Here is a 21,227-nt window from a genome sequence, read left to right on the forward strand (position 1 = left end):
GTACTGAATAAACCACAAATGTACCTCTAATACCAGTATTAGTCTGACCACACCCTCATCAGCTTACCTTCATAAGCAGGTGTGTGGTCACCTGCTCTCCTCCTTCTCGCTTTCACCACAAGGAAGAGGTGCCTCGGTAGATCCCCACACTTGACACCATGATGGAAGAAATTGGATTAGGAACAGCTTGGGAAACAAGGATACGTTGACATCATATCTTTATTTTCTCTCTCACTATTTTCGAGAAAATACGGCGATATTGTCTTCGTACTGGAGTGTCTAGAAGATGATGATCATTCTACAAACCCTCCACCGGTTTTCGTATTGGGAGCACGCCGCTGCATGCTTCTCAACTGCAGTTCCTTGCTGTGTTTGTTGGGGTGAAACCTGTCAGGCCACAGCTGAACTGTCGGACATGCCGCTGTTGTGAGGAGCGGTGCGTTCCAGGTTGGGTGAGTAGTGTTTGCTGGCGGGCTCCACTTGTCTGTTAGTGCTATGGGGGCTACTAGACAAAGTTTATGGAAACCGGCCCCAGGCTAGGGTCCTTTGTTTAGCCGTCTAGGCGACAGAAGGCCTTGGTCTGGCGACCATTATAGTTTTAACTAGTGGGCCGCGACCATTGACACTGGTGATCCCTGTGTGTTCTGGACGAGTGGATTCTCTCTGTCACCGTGTTAAGACCCCATCTTTCATATCCAAATGAGAGTATTCCTTCACGAGGGGATATGTGCATGTAATGTGCGATAGCGGCAGATTCATGTTCAAAGTCAGCTATACAGGCCAGTTGGTACTGTGCTGATTCCGCCGGACGTGTTAATGTCACCGTTGTGAAGCGGTGTTGACGTCTTGTTTTCTCTTTTCTCTTAAAAAGTGAGGAGGGTTCAGAACGGCGGCCTGTCTGGGTGAGTGTTATGTCATTGTTTACATGTTCATAGCTTACGGTTAGCCGGTCGGTGGCCTGGCGCGGGGTAGCTTGGCTTCTCGCGCGCCGCCGGGAGCTCGCTCCTGATCGCGTGCGTCGTAGATCGGCGTCTCGCGAGCGGAAGCGATAGCACCCGAACGGTTGGAGCAGCCGTTAGCTTGATGCTATTCTGTTGAACGTGCTTTGATTTTTAACATGTTTTACACTCTTGACCACGACGTCATCCTTGACAGGGGATGTTCGTCAACCCTGCCTGAGCCTAGACGGGGATTGCGTCAACAAAGAGGGCTGTGTTCTACGATGGCTTGTGACTGCACTTCGCTGATCTGCGTTCCGGGCAGGTACGGGGTTGGCCAGACCCTCATAACACGTCTTCTGGTTTTACCTTGCTAAATGTATTGTGAATGACGGTGTTTTTTCCCAAAACGTGTGTTGTTGCAATGCATTTGAGATACGTTGCGGGTTGTGTGTGAGCTGTTTTTGTCACTGGCAGTAGCTTCTCCGTGCAGGTCGTGATGTATTGATCTGGTTGTTGTGTGAGAAACATCATGGTGTTTATGTGTACCGTGTACTCACTACTAAGGCAACTAACCTATGAAGCTATGCTTGGTGACGAGTGAGTAAAAGAATGTTCTTTCTCAGACTGTAATGACAATGGACAGTGAGTTCACACATTAACAGGTTTTCCTGTTTTAACTGGCCGTATTGAGGGTAAAATAGGAGGATTGTGTTTTTCCCCCCCCGGTTCCCTGGGGACTTTATCACCTCCTATCAGACATGTTGTGCATTAATTGTGTCTTTTGTGTGGTAGGGATACGATGTAACTCTCAGCTTGATTGCTGAGGTTGTGCTAAATCTGCTGGAGAAACTTATTTCCTAAAGGGAAATTGGTTTGGTTGCTGTCATGTGTGCTTAGCAAGGCCTGTGGTCGATACTAATCAAGAATGATGTATTCTCTCATTGTGATGATGATGGGTTGTGTGTGTCATGTGACCTACAACTGGGTTGTACTGGCCACAGAAGCACATGTGTATGTTGGACCGGGGTTCTTAGAGCCCTCTCTATTCTGTGTTTTTCCTTAGTAAAAATCAGATAGCAGGTTAGCTCGTGCGCTGTGTGGAGCTGTGAAACGCTTCATAGAGCTGACTATGACTGTGTCATATTCTCTTTTTGTCGTTACGTCGTATCATGGGTGTGGGGTCGTAAAGGGGTGAACTGGTAACCTTTCCTCTCCCCATTGTTCTGTCGGTCAGGGGTACACCCCCTGTCCTTCAAGGTTCCCGTCACGTGGCGGTTCGGCACGTTACGGGGGGGGGGGGGGGGGGACGGGGAGGGAGTTCCTGGTCCCACGGCCTGGTATATTGGGCGTGTGCACCGCAGGAATTCCCCCGCCATAGAGTACGTCACCGTGCGCGTCTCTGTTGGTAGGACTTCCGTGTGCTGTTCAGGTCCATGTGATGGATCTGTTTTCAGGGGGGGTGGTCAGGGCTCCTCCTCACCAAGCGCCTACTCAGGCCTTCTGTGAGTTCGGACTCCTTCTTCCATGTGATCCATGTGAGGAAGCCTCCATCAGAGTACAGAGCCTTCCTCCTCAGATTGTCAAAGTGAGTGGACCCTCTAGAAGGGTCCTTTTCTATTGTATGTATATTCGATTCAATTCGTTTATTGAGTGTGTATGGGTTCGGTGCCTCTTCCCCGGAGGCCCTAAAACCAGTTTTTTACATGGCTCAAGGTGCAATATATTCTTTTCAATCTGTACAGCTCGCGTGGGAAGTCTCTCTGGGGATCCCCGTCTCTTTCCTATGGGAGGGTGGTGGGATGTAAAAATGTGAACATTTTTTACCCCGGCTGTGTAGACTGGGATACATACTGTTGATGCTTCCTTCTTTCTATTCCAGAAGTGTTGGAGTTAGGGAGTGTCACACCCCTCTTGTCGTTCCCCTGGGCGCCTTGGGGATTCAATGACAGGTCTAAATAGCCTGTTCATTGATGGGGGTGTGTCCCGACGCACGTATAGTGCTAGCTCGCTGTAAACAGGCGATTGACTGGCACGCCTTAGTTGCTTGTGGTTGAAACAGCGTTTTTATAAAGCAACTGAGATGGGGGTTTTTCCTCTTCCGGCGACCACATCCCATGACCTGGGTGGGTTGTCGACGGATCCTCGTTCATGTCTGGGGGATGATGACGGGATGGATCTGAACATATGTAGTGGGGTCTCACGCCCTTGGGGTGGGCCACCAGGCGCGGTTCGTCCCGACGTCTGGGTGGCGCCTTCTTTTCATGTTAAGATCAACACGCATATCTGCCCTTCTCCTGGAGTAGGCATGTCGGCGTGGTTAGGGCACGGGACTGGTTCTGGTCACGCTGGTCCAGATCAGTTGAACCCGTTGTCCGCCGGGGATGCAGATCTGCTGTTCTGGTACCCTGAGGGACTTGGGCTTTTTTCAGGGGGAAAAATGCCAGGTCGGTCTGGGTGTCACAGGGTTAAGCGCTATGGAGACCCTGGTTGGGTATGTTTTTACTCAGCACTGTCGTCATGGCTTACAGCCATGCCATTCTGTACGCGCTCGATCTCGTCGGATCTCGGCCGCTACACAGGTTGGTCCTGGTTAGTACTTGGTTGGGAGACCGCCGGGGAATACCAGGTGCGGTGTGCTTAGGGGCTGGTTCTCCATTGTTTTTCGCTCCTCTCTCACGCATGGCGAAGAGGGGCCTGTGGGGGTGGTTTTTTGACCTCCTCTGGTGACCCTGTGCTTCCCGTACCGCCAGGCCCGGTCCGAAGTGATGTTTGCGACCCGTAGGCCTGGGTTAACCCTTTTTGGAAACTGAAACACTTGTACTGCGGTATAGCCGGTGTATACCCGCAGGTGTGTTTTTGGAGTTTTTTCTTGAGGGGTTATAGGAACAACCACCGCATTGGGTAACACCGAGGTGGTTGATTCCCTGGTGTGTTGGAGCAGTGTCAACTCCCGGGTTCACCGGTTGAGGGTGCCCCTGCACGTTCATGACGTCTGCCAATCGTGTCAGCCTTCTCTGCCTCGACCCCTCTGGGTGGGGGTTGTTAAATGGAGGCTTGGTCATGCAACACCGCCAGCTTACGCTCCTTCCGCCGGGGCGGCTGTGTTCAGCTGTCCCCTCTGGCGCCTGTCTCGTCCGCAGTCTCCAGGCTAGGGTTAACAGCCTGTTGCCTGGTTTTTCCCCGGTGCGCTGCCTGCTTCCGTTGGTTAACCTTTTTTGTGTGCTTACGGCCATGCTGACTGCCTATTCTGCAGGGTCAGTGTGCCAGGCGGTGTACTATTGGGGGGACGGGGCCCGCTCGGCTTACTGGCCTGGTTGGTTCCGCCTGGGAATACCAGGTGCAGTAACTGAGGGGCCTTTGTCCGAATACGCTGGCGATGTGGGGGGCGGGGCACTACGTGCCCACCTGGTGGGGTCTTGATGCTGGCATCATGGACTTCTCCGGGCCCCCATTCCAGGGAGTCCAGTCCTTTTGGTGGGTCTGGGTCTTCCTTCGTGCTCCGCTGCTACGGCCTTGCCACGGGGTTGGGTTTGCCCTTGACCCCGTGATTCTGGGGGCAGTAACGAGGTTGTTCCTCCGTTCGTTCCCGGGTGGCATGCGGGTTGTGCGTGCGTGTGTGTAGTCGTGGGTCAAGCCACGGTCTGCTCACCCTGTGCGTTGAGTTGCTTGAGTGCCTCTTCGCACGGTCGGGTCCGTCGCCCTCCCGTGACGTCCCTAATAGGGGGGCTACCCTCCATTAGGGGGGGTCGGGGGGGCTCGGCCCTCCCTGTTCTGATGGTTTTGGGGGGCTGTCAGCGGGGTGTATTTGTCAGCCAAGTGGCTCCGCTTGGCCTCCCTTGTGCAGAAGGCGATGCCAAGCTAAGCCACTAACGATACAGAACGTTAGGTTATGACTATAACCAAGTTCTGTTAGTTAGGGGCGATGCTTGGCATCGGACGCCGCTGCAGCCCTTGTCCTCACCTTGTGGTGAAAGCTTGGGAAGGAGGAGAGCAGGTGACCACACACCTGCTTATGAAGGTAAGCTGATGAGGGGTGTGGTCAGACTAATACTGGTATTAGAGGTACATTTGTGGTTTATTCAGTACGCGTGCACGCAGGGGAGGAAACTAACTTTTTGGCTTACCAGCCAACTGGCGGGTATCTGATTTTTTTTACCAGCCAAATAGATTTTTTACCAGACAAAAAAAATCGCTAATTGTGATAATTACTTCTTTGTACGTCTTCGTCTAAATTGATTTTCAATCATAGTAAATTAATCACACTGTCTCTACTCTTCAAAATATTACATCATTAAATCACATATTAACATGAAAGAGGGAACTATTCTGGACTGGGTTGGGCTGAACTGGGCAGTGAAAGATGCTGGGTTGGGCTGGTCTAGGTTATACTGAATGATGAATTGAAAATGAATTGAAAATGGGGGACCCTGATGTAAACAAGACGAAAGTCTTTCTCTGGTCTGCATCCCCTTAACAATTGCATGTATTGAGCCGTACTGTACTGTACCCATTCTGCAATCTGTTAAATAAAGTTTTCATTCATCACAGCTCAACTACTAGGAATGTGTGTCTGACTCTTAAGTGCAGGAAATATTCATCAGAAAGGGGGGACATGATGGAGGGAATGGAAAGAGCAGGTTTGACAGGAGCAGGGTTGAAGGGATTGATTGATTGAAAAGTTTCTTAACAGATTGCAGAATGGGTACAGTACAGTTCAATACATACAATTGTTAAGGGGATGCAGACCAGAGAAAGACTTTCGTCTTGTTTACATCAGGGTCCCCCATTTTTAATTCATCATAACATATTGGAGTGTGGAGGAAGTGGACAAGGCATTAAGCAAACAGGACTGAAATGGGGGACCCTGATGTAAACAAGACTAAAGTCCTTCTCTGGTCTGCATCCCCTTAACAATTGTGTGTATTGAGCTGTACTGTATTGTACCCATTCTGCAATCTGTTAATAAAGTTTTCAATCAATCAATCAATACTGGGTTGGGCAGTGAAAGAACCAAGCATTTCACTGTAATGTAATAGCTAAATAAAACAACTTGAACTTGACTTGTTACATTTGCACTCTGGTTGTATGCCAAATGTATTCTGGTTGTACTGTACTTGTGCTGTAAGATGACAATACATTGGAACCGAATTGACAACGCTAGGGGTTCAGCAGGTGTGTTCTGAATGCCAAATATGACAACATCACCGTTGTGAAGGGCATATGGGCGAGTGGTGATATGCTGGGAAACCCGGTAATAATAAAATGTCACTCGGCTGCATTTAAGCAAAGCCGCTCAGTATAGTCGTCCACTATGTTGAATGCGCGTTATGGTAGCTTGTTACATGCTAGGTAGCTAGCCGGCTAATGCTGGTTGACTGTCATTCTCATCCGACTCGAAGGAGACGCGTCGCGTGCTGTTGTTCGCCCCCATGTCAGACCGCACCGATATCCGAAAGCGACGACTCTACATGCAATTATTTTCATCCACTCATGTGTTTTTGTAAGTTTGTCTACGTTGTCAAGCCGGCTGCCGGTGGCAGGAGTTTGTAGGTCTGCGCGCAGTGGTATGTCCACTTCCCCTAGATGGGCGTCATCTTCTAGAAAACGAGTGTTCATTGGAGGAGCTTAGAGCGCATCTGTACAACGATGATGTTCATTGGTTATGGTCTGATTATTATGTGGCGCAAATGGGAGGAATCAAGGGGGGAGTCAGAGTTCGGTTTGTGTCAGTGAGCGAATCAGCAGATTGCAGAATGATTTTTTTGTTTTGTTTTGTAATTACTAGTACTCGCCAGACTGGCGAGTGCTCTTCATGAATTACTCGCCAAACGTAAAAAATACTCGCAATTGGCGAGTAAAGTGGCCTAATTTCCTCCCCTGCGTGCACGTACGCGAGATAGTGCAGAAGGCGATGCCAAGCATCGCCCCTAACTAACAGAACTTGGTTATAGTCATAACCTAACGTTAGTTGTCTTATATAAGATATACCCCTAATACCTGTTATCTAAAAAACCTACACACATATGCTCCAGCTCGAACCCCCCCCTCCCGGACCCCACCTTGAGAAGTACCTCCACTATCCCTCGCACCTAACCAGACACTACCATTATAAGCTAGCTTTTATTCTCTCCACCACTTCTAACCACATTGACATTTTGGATTCATTGAGACCCAGAATTCTTGCTGTAGATATTTCATGGTAAATTACATCGAGATATGTAAGAAACCAAACTTTAAGGCAAATTTTTTCCGGTTGAAACCAGCGTGATGCGATCAGCTTTTTAGCTACTGTGATACCCGATAAAACCAATCTCTTTAGCTGTGGATTCACTGCAAACTCAAAAACATCATTCAATAGTAATACCGAGGGGTGTACAGGTATATTCCAAGATACGAGTTTTGATATTTGTTGGGTCACATCTTTCCAGAATGCCTTAACAGGTGAGCAGTCCCAATACATGTGCATAAATGTCCCTTCGTCCCCATTTGTACATTGGGAGCATTTGGAATCTTGTTTAAGCCCCATTCGGCACAGTCTTATAGGAGTCAAGTATGTCCTGTGAATATAGTTGTAACTGAGGGGTACAATTCCCTGACTGTATTGATAAGTATGGTATCATTAAACCACTACCGCTTTATGTACTTTAATTACTGGCCATACAGTACACGATATCTAAGTATGATGAACACTTTCCCACATATGAAATCAGGTCCACACAAAGGTAATAGTCAAATATTTAATATATAGCAAAAGGTACATATAATAATTACTTATTACATTTATGATTTGAATTGAATGCTCTTGTAAGGCAAATGAGTACTCGTATGCAAATCAACACTGAATGTCCAATCTCTGGTTACACAGGAAGCAAGTATACAACCTGGCTCTTAGCGGATTATAGCGATGGTCACTTAATGATTATAGCTGGATAATATACTGAAGGGGTCCCGCCGGTTGTAAGCCAGTAGGGGGGGTAGGAGAGCCGTCGGCTGTATCCCGTCTGGTCAACGATTTCCAGGGAGAATTCAGGTACAGAAAACAGTGCCCGTGGAACCTTGATCCACAGATGAATACACTTGGGCTCTCTTGTAGACGATAGCTGTAGCTGTCGCTGTCGGTCCACAACGAAGAAGAAGCGAGGCGACCTCAGTCTGGTCTGAGCGCCGTCTCACCTTGGCTCCTCTCGGGGTAAATCCAACACTCACCGGTGTTGGCGATTATCCGCTCCACAAATCAAAGCACCAAAGCAAATAGATATTCCATGCCGTATAGGGCTCAGCAGTCGTCGGGGTAGGTAATCCAATGTGCAGGTCCACTCGTCCTCGCCCAGAACTCCTCGGATGAAAGTACCACGCGTGGTCTGCCCAGCCTGGTTAAGACTCTAGATAACGCGAGGAAACGATGGGGGTGCTGCTCACTTTAGACTCTAACCGAACGATGCACCATACATAATAGACTATTATTACTTAATAGAAATACGGTGCCAAACTCTGGCAATTCAGCTATTAATTCGCACGAGGTCTCACTGCTATTCTAAGGCCAAACAGGCCGTACTAGACCGCACGCGGTATCGTGGGGTGAGGCTTCACGTCTTGTTACTTAGTTGGGTAGAAGGGTAAAGGACTAAGAGGAATTCTACATTTCTTGCGCCATATTTATATGCACAGTGGACAAGTAGTGCCGCTCTGCTTTCGGTAGCCGTATTCCTGCGCGGAGCTGAGGCTAGTAAAGGCATGTCTCGTCGGTACCTTTGAACTTGAACGCCAGGGGCTTGTCCCTGGCGCCTGGTCCTTTTGTCCAATAAGAGAATGAACTATTATGGGCTGTAGTAGAATAAAGGGATATTCAGTGTATATGTACAAGGAATATACAAGGGATATCAAACGATATACAAATACTATTAAATATATATCCATAAATAAATATATATATTCGGTTTAATCTGATCCTTCACAACAGCCGCCCCCTAATTAGTCCCACCTAATTAGCTAAGCAGAGACAGATTAACCGCACTGTCCACTACTCAATGTCCGCTGTAAGGTCAGTCAGTTCACAAAGTCATGGGGTCATGGTCGTCATCGATAGTATCGGGGAGCCTTGGCAGTTCTATTAGCCTCGCCACGGGTCGGGTGTAAGTCCGTCCTTGGACGAGCACTTCAGCTGCTCGGACCTTTCCATCGGCACCGGTGATCACTTTGCTTACGCGGCCAGCCGGCCACATAGCTCTGGGTAGTGACTGGTCGATGATCATGACGACTGTTCCTTCTGTCAAATTGTCTCTCTCTTTTACCCACTTCTGGCGGGTCTGTAGAGACGGTAGGTAGTGGAGTAGGAAGCTGTTCCAAAACTTATCAGCCAGTACTTGACTTTACCTCCACATTCTTCGGCCGTTCGCTTCTTCAGGCCTGTACATTGTCTGTGGTAGCGCGGGGTCCAGCCGCCCCATCAAGAGTGTGTTGGGGGTGACTGGGTCGACATCTGCTACATCACTTGAGACGTAACCGAGGGGCTTTGAGTTCAATACTCCCTCGATCTCCGTGAGGACTGTCATTAGGACTTCTTCCGCCACGGTCTGGGCCCCAAGCACGGCGTACAGGGCTGTCTTTATGGAACATACTTCTCGTTCCCAGGTTCCACCGAAGTGAGGTGCGTTCGGGGGATTAAACTGGAAGTCAATCTGGGATGGAGCGAGGTATAAGTTCTGGGCCCATAGCTTGGAAGCTCTCTCTCAGCTCTCTTTCTCCGCCTTTGAAGTTTGTCCCGTGATCGGACAACAATGTAGACGGTTTTCCTTTCCGTGATGTGAATCTTCGGAAGGCCATAAGGAATGAGTCTGTGCTCATGGTTGGAAGGAGTTCGATATGTATCGCTCTGGTGGTCATGCATTTGAATACAATACCCCACCGCTTCTCTCTTCCTCTCTTTATATACAGCGGGCCAAAACAGTCCATACCGGTGGAGTGGAAGGGCTTGTCGCCGAGTCGGAGGCGACAGGGAGGTAGGTCAGCCATCCGGGGTATACTGGGCTGCGCGCGCCACTTACGGCAGTCTAGACAGGTTCGCTGGAAGCGCCGCACTGCTTCTCTCCCTTGCAGTATCCAATAACGACGTCTGATCTCCGCGAAGACTCTCTCTGCCCCTGCGTGGTGCACATCCTCGTCGTATTTCTTTATGATCAGCTCTGTGACCTTGTGTCGGCTGTTCAAGACTATCGGGTACTTAACGTCATCCGGTAGGTCTGGGGCTCTCCGCAGACGACCACCCACTCTGATGAGATTATGGGCGTCGCTCTCGGGGGCCAGGTGAAGCAGTCTGCTGTCTGATGGGACGGGCTTTGCTCCCTGTAGACAAGCTAGCTCATCGGGGAACGAGTCTCTCTGGGCTCGTTGTAGTAGAAGGAGTTCTGCTTCTTCGTAGTCAGCTGCTGAAATGTCAGTTGTGGGCTGAACCTCTGGGTGGTGCCACAGAAATGTCTTTAGCTGCGCACTCTCTAGGGTGAGGCAATCGTCTAGAACCGGGTCTGTGGGGACGAGTGTGTGTGTCAACCCACAGAACATAGGTTTCTTGTTCTCTGCCTCCTCTTTGCTCGCCTCCCGTGGGGTGGGTGTAGGCCACTCTTCTTCGGGGAGCTTGAGGAACTCTGGCCCGTCACTGTAGAGGTTGGGACGGGTGAGGTCATCCAGGGACATTCCCCGGGTGATGACGTCAGCTGGGTTGTGTTTGGTGTCCACATACCGCCAGCTGGTTACTTCTGTTAACTCTTGAATCTCGGTGACTCTGACTCCCACGAAGACCTTGTATCTGCACGAATCAGACCGGATCCATGTGAGTACGGTCGTGGAGTCTGACCACAAGATTGTTCTTTGCACCGGGATGGTGAGTTCACGTTGGATTAACGTGGCGAGCTGCGCTCCTGCTAGGGCTGCGCAGAGCTCTAGGCGCGGGATAGATTGTTGCTTGCGTGGGGCTATTCTTGAGCGAGCCAGGATGAAAGCTGTATGTATTTCTCCTCCCTCCTCTTGGGCACGCAAGTAAGCCACCGAACCGTAGGCTACTTCGGAGGCGTCGCTGAATACGTGCAGGTCGATCTTGCATGTCTCTGGCCTCACTGTGGGTGGGAAGTAGCTGCGGCGTATATTAACACCGGGGAGTGAGCGGAGTTCCGTCTCCCACTCTCTCCATGTGGATGCAAGGTGTTCGGGTATGGGATCGTCCCAGCCCTGGTCTTTGTCCCATAGCGCTCTTACAATCATCTTTGCCCGGGTGGTGTAAGGTAGAATACATCCCAACGGGTCATATTGTCTGGCGAGTGTTCTGTATACACTCCGTCTGGTGGTCGGTATTACCGTCGACCTTCCCTGCTCCTTGATCAGGGGTTTGTGTCTATAATGGAGCGAGTCTGTTTTGAAGCGCCAGACTAGTCCTAGTGTCATTTCTTGGGCTTCTCCTGGGATGGTCGCCATCCAAGTATCGCTGCTCGCGGCCTTGTCCTCGGGGGAGAGGCGGCGCAGTACTTGCGGGTCGCTGCTGGCCCACTGCCTGAGATCAAAGCCACCTTTGATCAGGGAGGCGCGGAGCTTGAGTAGGAGAGCCTCGGCTTCTTCTGGCGTCGAGACGTTTGTTTGTTAATTTTAACCACTTCATCCAATTGGACAGAACTTGCCTCCTTTTTTTATTTATTTTTATCTCTTATCTTATTTGTTTTTTCTTGTTGTTACTATACACAGATCTTTTATGTATTTTATTATATATATTTTTTCAATTTTATTACTTACTTTTATTTTTTTTTCATCCTTTCCTTGTACAGTGTCCTTGAGTCTGAGAAAGGCGCTTCTCTCTTAAAATTCAATCTATTATTATTATTATTAAACAGTTGTCCACGTAGAAACTATTTGTCACACTTTGTTGGACCTCTTCATCTGCTGCTGGGTCCTCTGCGACGTGCTTTTGCAGTGCAAACGTAGCACAGCATGGGCTGCATGTGGTTCCGAAAGGGAGGACTTCCCATTGATAGATGGTTGGGTGCTCATCTCCGATCCTCTCTCTCCATAGGAACCGCAGCAGGGGCTTGTCCTCCTCCACTAGCCTCACCTGCAGGAACATCCCTTTGATGTCGCCGCTGATAGCCACCTTGTCCTGGCGGAAGCGTAGTAGCACGCCTAGTAGGGAGGGGCCGAGTGTTGGGCCGGCCAAGAGTTCTTTATTCAGATTTTGTGATCCGATCTGGTAGCTGCAGTTAAACACAATGCGATCCTTGCCGTTGTGGTGGACCTTGTGGTGCGGCACGTACCATGATTCGGTCGTCTGATCGGCCTCTTTAATGTCAATTTTCTTTATGTGTCCCGCTGTGATTAATTTGTTAATCTCAGCGCGGTACACAGCTTCTTGAGCGGGGTCTTTGGCTAGGCGCCGCTCTGTGTTCAATAGATACCGCTCCGTCGCCTCTTTTGTAGCACGAAAGGTGGGCATTCCCTCTCGCCTCAGGAGTGGAGTTGCGTATCTCATCACTCCGCTGACGTTGACTCTCTTTGTCCCGTGCTCGAGGAGGGCTATAGCGTAGATATCTTCCTTAGAACGAATGTCTTTCTTTTCGTTCTTAAAGGGCATTGTCTCTAGTGTCCATAGCCTCTCTACATGCTGCAGGAGTGTGGTGTCTCCTTCTGTCGCTCTGGAGTGGAGGCAGCCAGTGGCTGCTGTTCGGTTAAGAGACTTGACGAGGGGGCCTTGTAACGTCCATCCTAGGCGGGTCTCGACTGCTGCAGGACAACCTCTGGGTCCTGTATGGACCCGGTCTATCGGGACTATGAGGTCTGCATGGTCGGAGCCTATCAGCAGGGTCGGGGTGGCGCCGTCTATGAGCGGGATAGGAAGTTGACGCAGGTGCACATATTTCTCCATCAGCTTGGCGATGGGGTAGGTGTACTGCGATAGTCCTATTTCTTGGCTGGTGAAAGCATTAGTAATCCTGTACCGTCTCTCTGGCTGCCCGCTTGCTGCGATAGTGAAGGAGACATTCTCGCCCTTTATCGTCTTTAGATCTCGTCTTATTGTCCGAATAGTCATCTGGTTCTCGCTCCCCCGTAGCCCCAGCTGGGCCGCAGCGGACGCGAGGAGAAGGGTCTTCTCTGACCCGTCATCAAGGACGGCGTAAGTGTCCATGATCTTGTCTTGGTAACTCAGGGTTACACGGACCACCTTTAAGAGCACCTGGGCGCCGCTGCTGCTAGCGGGGTCAATGTACATAACACTTGCCTTTGTGCTGTTGGATGGTGCAGGCTTTCTTTTGTTACTGTCGTGTAGGACATCCAGATGGGCTCCGTCACACCGACTACACTTCTTCTTTAGGCGGCACTCGGCTGCCATGTGACTGCGCGCACATCGGTAACAGCGCCTGTTGGACTTTATCCAGTGACTTACTTCTTCAGCGGTCATCTTCTTGAACTGGTCACATTGTGACAACCAGTGTTCCTTCTCGCAGTACGGGCACACCATCTTCCACTTCTCTTTCGTCGAGGGGGTACTGTGGTTCTTGCTGCTCGGTACTGATTCTGATTGGTGCATGACAGTCACCGATCTTCGGCCATCGTTTACTCTCCTAGGTCCCTCTCTGGAGCTTGGCGTGCTCCGCACGAACGTATCCAGCCGTAGGCTGCTGACTTCTCTCGCCAGGAAGTCGGCTAAATCTAGGAGGGATGGCTCGGGACAGTTAGGATCACGGTGGTCTCTTTGCCGCCTGAAGCGCTCCTGTCGGGCGGGCGGCAGCTTCTCTAAAATCCTCTCGACGTTCGAGTTTGCGTATAGTTCGTGCATACCCTTTTCTCGTTGCGCCCCCAGCATCCCTACCAGGGATTGTACTTTTATAGACAGGTCGTCTAGTGAGCGATTGTCTGTTGCTGGGGGTAGGCGATCAATATGCCTTATCTCCTGTATTACGTAATCCCATATACGTCCATATCTCTGGTCCAGCGCTGCTAGAGCCGCGGTGTATGGGGTCGTAGAGGTGGCATAGGCCAGCGCTATGTTGTGCGCTCGGGGCACTTTCAGGTGCTTCAATAATATTGCATACTTGTGGCGTTCATCAGCGACATCCACCATCATTGTCTCTAAGCACATCCGGAGCTCCGTGTACTGTGCTCGATTCTCATGGGTGAAGTCTGGAAACGTCGGTGTGCCAATGTATGACGCCATGGATGGCTGGCACATCGGTGAGCGTTGGAAGAGAGGCCTCCTGGGCGAGTCTCCTCTTACGCCTCTTGGTGGGCTGGTACTGGCAGGGTACCATGGCCCGCTGGTCCAGGTGCTATTCCTCGGGACTGGTCGTGCGTCATGCTCACCCGTGAGTCGAGTCAAGGGTCTGTAGCGCAGAGCCGCGGGGGTATAGCCTGGGCTGTACTGGACCTCCTGGTCCTGTGGAGTAATGTGCTGCTGTCGGGCTTGACTCTCCTCTTCTCCCTCTTCTTCTTCTGCCAGGTCATCTCGATCCTGTAGTCGTTTATTTAGCCTCTCCGCCGTGTCCGCCGTTCCTTCCTTGTAGCTGGGTCTCACTTGGACCGGTCGGGGAAGGAGTTCGGAGGGGGGTGTAGACTCTCTGGTGGTCGAGTTCAAGGTCGCCTAATCGGTTAGGGGAGGGTGCCCTTGACGTGTGTCTTGACGAGGCTCTGGAACCCCTTGTGGAGGGAGGGGGTGTTGCCCTGGTGATCAGCTGCTCCATTAGCTGCGCTTGTAGTCTGTCGCGCTCGCCCTGTAGTCTGTCGCGCTCGGCTTCGCGCTGGATGAGAGCGATGTCGCCCTCTGCTTCTCTTTGGGCACCGTCAGCGGCACGCTGGGTGTCGGACCGGTCTCTTGCCATATTCTCTTCCGTCTGAAGGCGTCTCATCTCCAGGCGTATGTGCTCTTCTTCGCTCCGTTGCTGTGTTTGGAGTCGATCGCGTTCACCCTGAAGTCGATCGCGTTCACCCTGCAGTCGATCGCGTTCGGTAGAGGCTGTCAGGCTGACGAGGAACGCCTGTGACAGCATCCTCTCCGCCTCGCTGGGGGAAGACGCTTGTAGAGGTGAGCCGCTCCTGGCTGTACTCGTTGGGGAGTCCTGGAGCTCTATCTCCTCGGCGCTCTCCTCATCTTGTTCCGTGCAGAGTTCCACCTCTGGAGGGTTGTCTTCCTCCCGGAGCTCTGGGGGGACTACTTCTTCGGTATTGGCGGGGGGTAAAGTCGTGTCAGTTCCCTCCTGGTCCCCACCGTGAGCTTGGTCAGTTACATTAGAACCCACTAGGGCCTCTGTGGTCGGGGTATCCTGGTTGATAGGGTTGTACATAATTTTACTTTCTACTTTTACTGCGTTTACTGTTTGTAGAAGGCTAGGTAGTTTACTGACAGCGTAATCCTCTAAGTACTGAGGTGGCTGTCGTCTACGTTGCGGGCGTTCTACTTTAGGAGGACCGTTTCGTGGAGTGTTCATCATAGGCCATTTCAATATTAATACCACTATATTAATATTACACTGATTACCCTCCGGCTCGAAGGACCAATTGTAACTGAGGGGTACAATTCCCTGACTGTATTGATAAGTATGGTATCATTAAACCACTACCGCTTTATGTACTTTAATTACTGGCCATACAGTACACGATATCTAAGTATGATGAACACTTTCCCACATATGAAATCAGGTCCACACAAAGGTAATAGTCAAATATTTAATATATAGCAAAAGGTACATATAATAATTACTTATTACATTTATGATTTGAATTGAATGCTCTTGTAAGGCAAATGAGTACTCGTATGCAAATCAACACTGAATGTCCAATCTCTGGTTACACAGGAAGCAAGTATACAACCTGGCTCTTAGGGGATTATAGCGATGGTCACTTAATGATTATAGCTGGATAATATACTGAAGGGGTCCCGCCGGTTGTAAGCCAGTAGGGGGGGTAGGAGAGCCGTCGGCTGTATCCCGTCTGGTCAACGATTTCCAGGGAGAATTCAGGTACAGAAAACAGTGCCCGTGGAACCTTGATCCACAGATGAATACACTTGGGCTCTCTTGTAGACGATAGCTGTAGCTGTCGCTGTCGGTCCACAACGAAGAAGAAGCGAGGCGACCTCAGTCTGGTCTGAGCGCCGTCTCACCTTGGCTCCTCTCGGGGTAAATCCAACACTCACCGGTGTTGGCGATTATCCGCTCCACAAATCAAAGCACCAAAGCAAATAGATATTCCATGCCGTATAGGGCTCAGCAGTCGTCGGGGTAGGTAATCCAATGTGCAGGTCCACTCGTCCTCGCCCAGAACTCCTCGGATGAAAGCACCACGCGTGGTCTGCCCAGCCTGGTTAAGACTCTAGATAACGCGAGGAAACGATGGGGGTGCTGCTCACTTTAGACTCTAACCGAACGATGCACCATACATAATAGACTATTATTACTTAATAGAAATACGGTGCCAAACTCTGGCAATTCAGCTATTAATTCGCACGAGGTCTCACTGCTATTCTAAGGCCAAACAGGCCGTACTACACCGCACGCGGTATCGTGGGGTGAGGCTTCACGTCTTGTTACTTAGTTGGGTAGAAGGGTAAAGGACTAAGAGGAATTCTACATTTCTTGCGCCATATTTATATGCACAGTGGACAAGTAGTGCCGCTCTGCTTTCGGTAGCCGTATTCCTGCGCGGAGCTGAGGCTAGTAAAGGCATGTCTCGTCGGTACCTTTGAACTTGAACGCCAGGGGCTTGTCCCTGGCGCCTGGTCCTTTTGTCCAATAAGAGAATGAACTATTATGGGCTGTAGTAGAATAAAGGGATATTCAGTGTATATGTACAAGGAATATACAAGGGATATCAAATGATATACAAATACTATTAAATATATATCCATAAATAAATATATATATTCGGTTTAATCTGATCCTTCACAACAATAGTTAAGATTGATTTGTTGATGATCCGGGTTCCTTGTAAGTCGGACATTTGCCCAGGCTCCTTGCCAATCAAAGTCATTTTCCAGGTCTGGTATATCCCTCCTCCAGACAGTCTAGTTGGAGGGTTTCATACGAGGACGTTAGTAATTGATGATAAAATTCTGAAACAAAACCTCTCGATGTCTCTCTTTCGTAGAAGAATTTGTGGTATCTGTGGTGTTCAATTGGTCTGTCTAATGGAACACCGTGAGACTTCAAACATAGCTGTAACTGTTTGTAAAAAAGCCATGTGGACTTGGTGAGATTACATTTTTTGCGTATTTCTTTATCACTACAAAAACCCTGTTTGTTAAAAACATCCCCTAATGAGTGTATGAACCGCTCTTAAAGAGCACCTACGGGAGGCTGCAATTCGAAACTGGCCACCGTAAATGCCCAAAACCCCCACCACCTCCTAGTCCTAATAGACAGTCTCCTCCCCACCGCATGTATATATTCCCTCCCTGCTAGTAATGTTGATTTTCAGTCATCTATGACATTTTTTGCCTAGATATACATAAAAAATGTCATAGATGACTGAAAATCAACATTACTAGTCTATACCAGCACCTGCTAGACTAGAATAGGCTGTCATTAGCCTACTGTGTAGCCTAAGCTACTGATTATAAATGCACAACACTGTGCAATATTACACTTACTGTAGACTTCTGTATATTTGTACTGTATTCCTTTTACTGTATATTTAATTCTATCTGATCATTCTCACAACACAACACCCCCTCTAATGCCCCTCTAATGGAACATTCCAGTGGATGTGCGTTGCGTCACACTCCGTGGCCAATCTGCGCATGTGCATGGGGAATCGATGCTTAAAAAACAGTCTTTTTCGTTGCCAATTTAGTTCTGATCGATTAGGAATGTCTCGCGCCGTGTTCAGGAGACTCAGGCGCATACAACAAGTCTATTGGATCATGTCTCCGGCACCCCCACAGCCGTAGCTGCAATCACTTAATGTCAAGGCTCTCATCCACATTCATTCATTTCACCCCCCCGCAATCTCCTCCCCGATTTCAGAATCCCGGAAGTGTTGCGGTGGTCTATACAATCAGTTGCTCAGGCCTGCATTTTATAGCTGTCAGTTACTATCAATCAAACACGAGGGTGATCGTCATTCACAGGCTGAGTCATTTCTGTCTCTTGATATCAAGATGTAGCCTAAACGTGAAGCTTTCATCTTGCAGGTGAACATGATGTATTTGTATGCATGCCCACTGGGGCGGGGAAATCTCTGTGTTACCAGCTGCCAGCGGTGTTGGCAAAGGGCATTACCCTGGTCATCTCCCCCTTAATTGCTCTCATTCAGGTCAGTTTCTCTTGTCATCTCCTCTCCAATTCAAACTATTCCAACGATTAAAACGACAATCATCTTGTGTTTCCTGTGGATTCCTCTCAACGTGAGTTGTTCTATCTGTCCCATCATGACCTCTTAATCAGGACCAAGTGGACCACCTCAGGGACCTCGACATCCCCGCCTGCTCCATCAACTCCAAGCTGCCTCTGGCGGAGCGTCGCCTGATCATGGCCGACCTGGAGAGCGACAGTCCCAGGCTGAAGCTGCTCTACATCACCCCGGAGATGGTGGCCTCGCCCGCCTTCCAGCCCTGCCTGACGGGCCTCTGCTCCCGGAGCCTCCTGTCCTACCTGGCGGTGGACGAGGCCCACTGCGTCTCGCAGTGGGGGCACGACTTCAGGCCCGACTACCTGAAGCTGGGGAAGCTGCGTGCCCGCATGCCGGGGGTGCCCTGCGTGGCGCTGACGGCCACGGCGCCCAAGAAGGTGAATTGAAAATGGGGGACCCTGTGGTGTAAACGAGACGAAAGTCTTTCTCTGGTCTGCATCCCCTTAACAATTGTGTGTATTGAACTGTACTGTACCCATTCTGCAATCTGTTAATACAATTTTCAATCAATCAATTCAATCAATCAATCAAAGGTGCAGGAGGACATAACGGCCTCCCTGAAGCTGCGCTCGCTGCGCTGCTTCGCCCTGCCAGTGTTCCGCAGCAACCTGCGCTACGACGTGGTCTTCAGAGAGCTGCTGCCGGAGCCCCTGGCCCACCTCCACGCCTTCATCAAAGAGGCTCTGGCCCTGGGAGACGGGACCACCAGGCAGGTTAGTGGACTCTGGGGGGGGGGGGGGGGGGGGGTTACTTGGTTTATCAGTCTTCAATCTGAATCTTTTGGTTTATCTCATGGAATAATCACTAGGATAATGATAGGATTTGGATCAGATTTAAAACTTAGATACTTAAAGCCCCTGGAAACAAAGCCTCAAATCTTCAAAATGTATCGATCATATCGATCATCTTTACATGGATACAGGACTGGAACTTGATGTCACGGAGACTAGGTTGAGTCATGTGTGTATGACATCCAACATATCAGTGTGATATTTAGCGTCTACCAAAGTTGAAGGCCTATATTAACGTGACAAGACGTCCCTGATTTTTGGAGACAGTCCTAGAATCTGTCCTTGACCATATCCTGTCCCAGATTCTTTCTTACAGTAAAAAAAAAAGGGAAATTGTTTTCTGAATCAATCATGCTTGTTGTAAGGTCGGATTAAGATTGTATTTTGCGCTTGAATTGAGAGCAAGAGTGAAGTGAACGATAAAATGTTGCAGTTTTTAGAATAGAATTATGTCAACTTTTGACATTACTTTTGACAATAAAGTACACGCAGTATTTAGATTCATAACAAGATCCACATGTGTTCACATAAAGGGGAATAGATTTAGGGCAGACGGTGAAACGAACAATAAAAATACTCACTTGACTCCCACCAAGTATGACTCGAGTCGGTTCCCTTCGTTCACCAAAGAGCCGTTCAAAAGAATTGGATCGTTTGCAAACGTCGCATCACTATTGTAATGTACAGACAGACCGATTCCATCATTGAATTCAATAAGGGATCAAACCTGCGCTTGGCCGACCTCACTGTTGGCTCACTAGCAGTGATGCCAGTAACGCGTTACTAAGTAACGCGTTATTGTAATCTGATTACTTTTCCCCGAAAATAGTAATCTAACGCGTTAATCTTTAAAAGCCAGTAATCTGATTGCAGTTACTTGTCCAAGTGGCTGTGCGTTACTATTTCGTTACTATCTCATCATAAATTCATAATGCAGGCGGAATGCAGTATTTTATTTCGTTTTCGACAGTCAAAAATACATTTTGAGCTGTTTTTCTTATTTGGGAGTGACGTTGTGTGGCAGTGAAAGGGTTACACAAGAATGTGTCCCGCGGCGTGACTGGACCCTCTGTCTGTGAGTGACTCTGCTTTGGTCCAATCACATTCCCCATCCACAGTCTGCGAATCAGAGGCAGAGTAGGGCGGGTCTTCACAGCACGTCATGTGACATATGCGCCAATCGTGTGACAGCAGGGCTCCGTCGTTACAGCCTCGTCTGCACGGAGAATTCCACCCCAAAACGCTTGTCTAAACGCAAAATTAAAAGTGAAACCGCAAGACGACTTTTGCGGTTTCTGTTCAGACTTCCATCCCAAAACGCTCGTCTAAACGTAGCCTCAGTCACTACTTCACGTTTGTGTCAGCTAAGCCGGGTGAAAAAAACATTCATATGCGGAGGAAACAAAATACTGTCTACCGCTAAAAACAGCACATCCAATTGCATTGAAAGCATCTGGAATCACAACACTAGCCGACGCTTCGACTAGGTACAGGAGGACTCGGAGGTCCACCAGCCAAACATCAAAAGAGAGAGATTGTTTCTTTCCCTTTTGATTAATGTATATTTGATGGTGGCAGAGCAAAAGCTCTTATTTGCCAGATTTACAGTTAATTTACATGTTAAAGAGAGACTGATTGTATGTTTATAGAGAGACATTTATAAAAAACAATTTAATAGTTACAGTTGATATAATTGAATAGTTCAGCCTGCATTTGTTAGATGTGATACACTGGTTTTGTAAAACCACTGGCTGGCTGCTCTAATGCTGTGAGCATCATAGACTGTTGCTTTACCATACTTGATGGTACAGAAGCTGAAGCACTGGTTTAACAATTTACGTTATGTGCAGAGAAACAAGTTAAAAACAATTTATGCACTTTCAATAAAGCGTTTAAAAAAACTGTTGGGGGAACGACGACGACTTCGTAACCTAGTTACTTTCAAAGTAACTAAGTTACTCTGATAATCAAGTAATCAGTAAAGTAATTTAGATTACTTTTTAAAGGAGTAATCAGATTACTTTTACAAGTAATCTGTGGCATCACTGCTCACTAGGCTGTTGCACTTAACACCTGTTAAGGGGCGACAGTAGCTCAGGAGGTAGAGCAGTCGTCTGGT

At 49.0% G+C, this 21,227-nt stretch overlaps 1 protein-coding gene across 1 annotated transcript in view; it reads left to right on the plus strand.

Annotated features, from left to right (window-relative positions):
- recql5 (RecQ helicase-like 5) overlaps positions 1-21,227 on the plus strand; it is a 124,974-nt gene that overhangs the window by 1,360 nt on the left and 102,387 nt on the right. The window contains exons 2-4 of the mRNA XM_084328428.1: positions 18,100-18,221; positions 18,353-18,694; positions 18,851-19,030. Of these exons, the coding sequence (XP_084184554.1) occupies positions 18,100-18,221; positions 18,353-18,694; positions 18,851-19,030 (644 nt within the window). The remainder of the gene's footprint in view (positions 1-18,099; positions 18,222-18,352; positions 18,695-18,850; positions 19,031-21,227) is intronic.

This window comes from Notolepis coatsorum (genome assembly GCF_963971535.1).
Source record: "Notolepis coatsorum genome assembly, chromosome: 14".
Classification (NCBI taxonomy): domain Eukaryota; kingdom Metazoa; phylum Chordata; class Actinopteri; order Aulopiformes; family Paralepididae; genus Notolepis; species Notolepis coatsorum.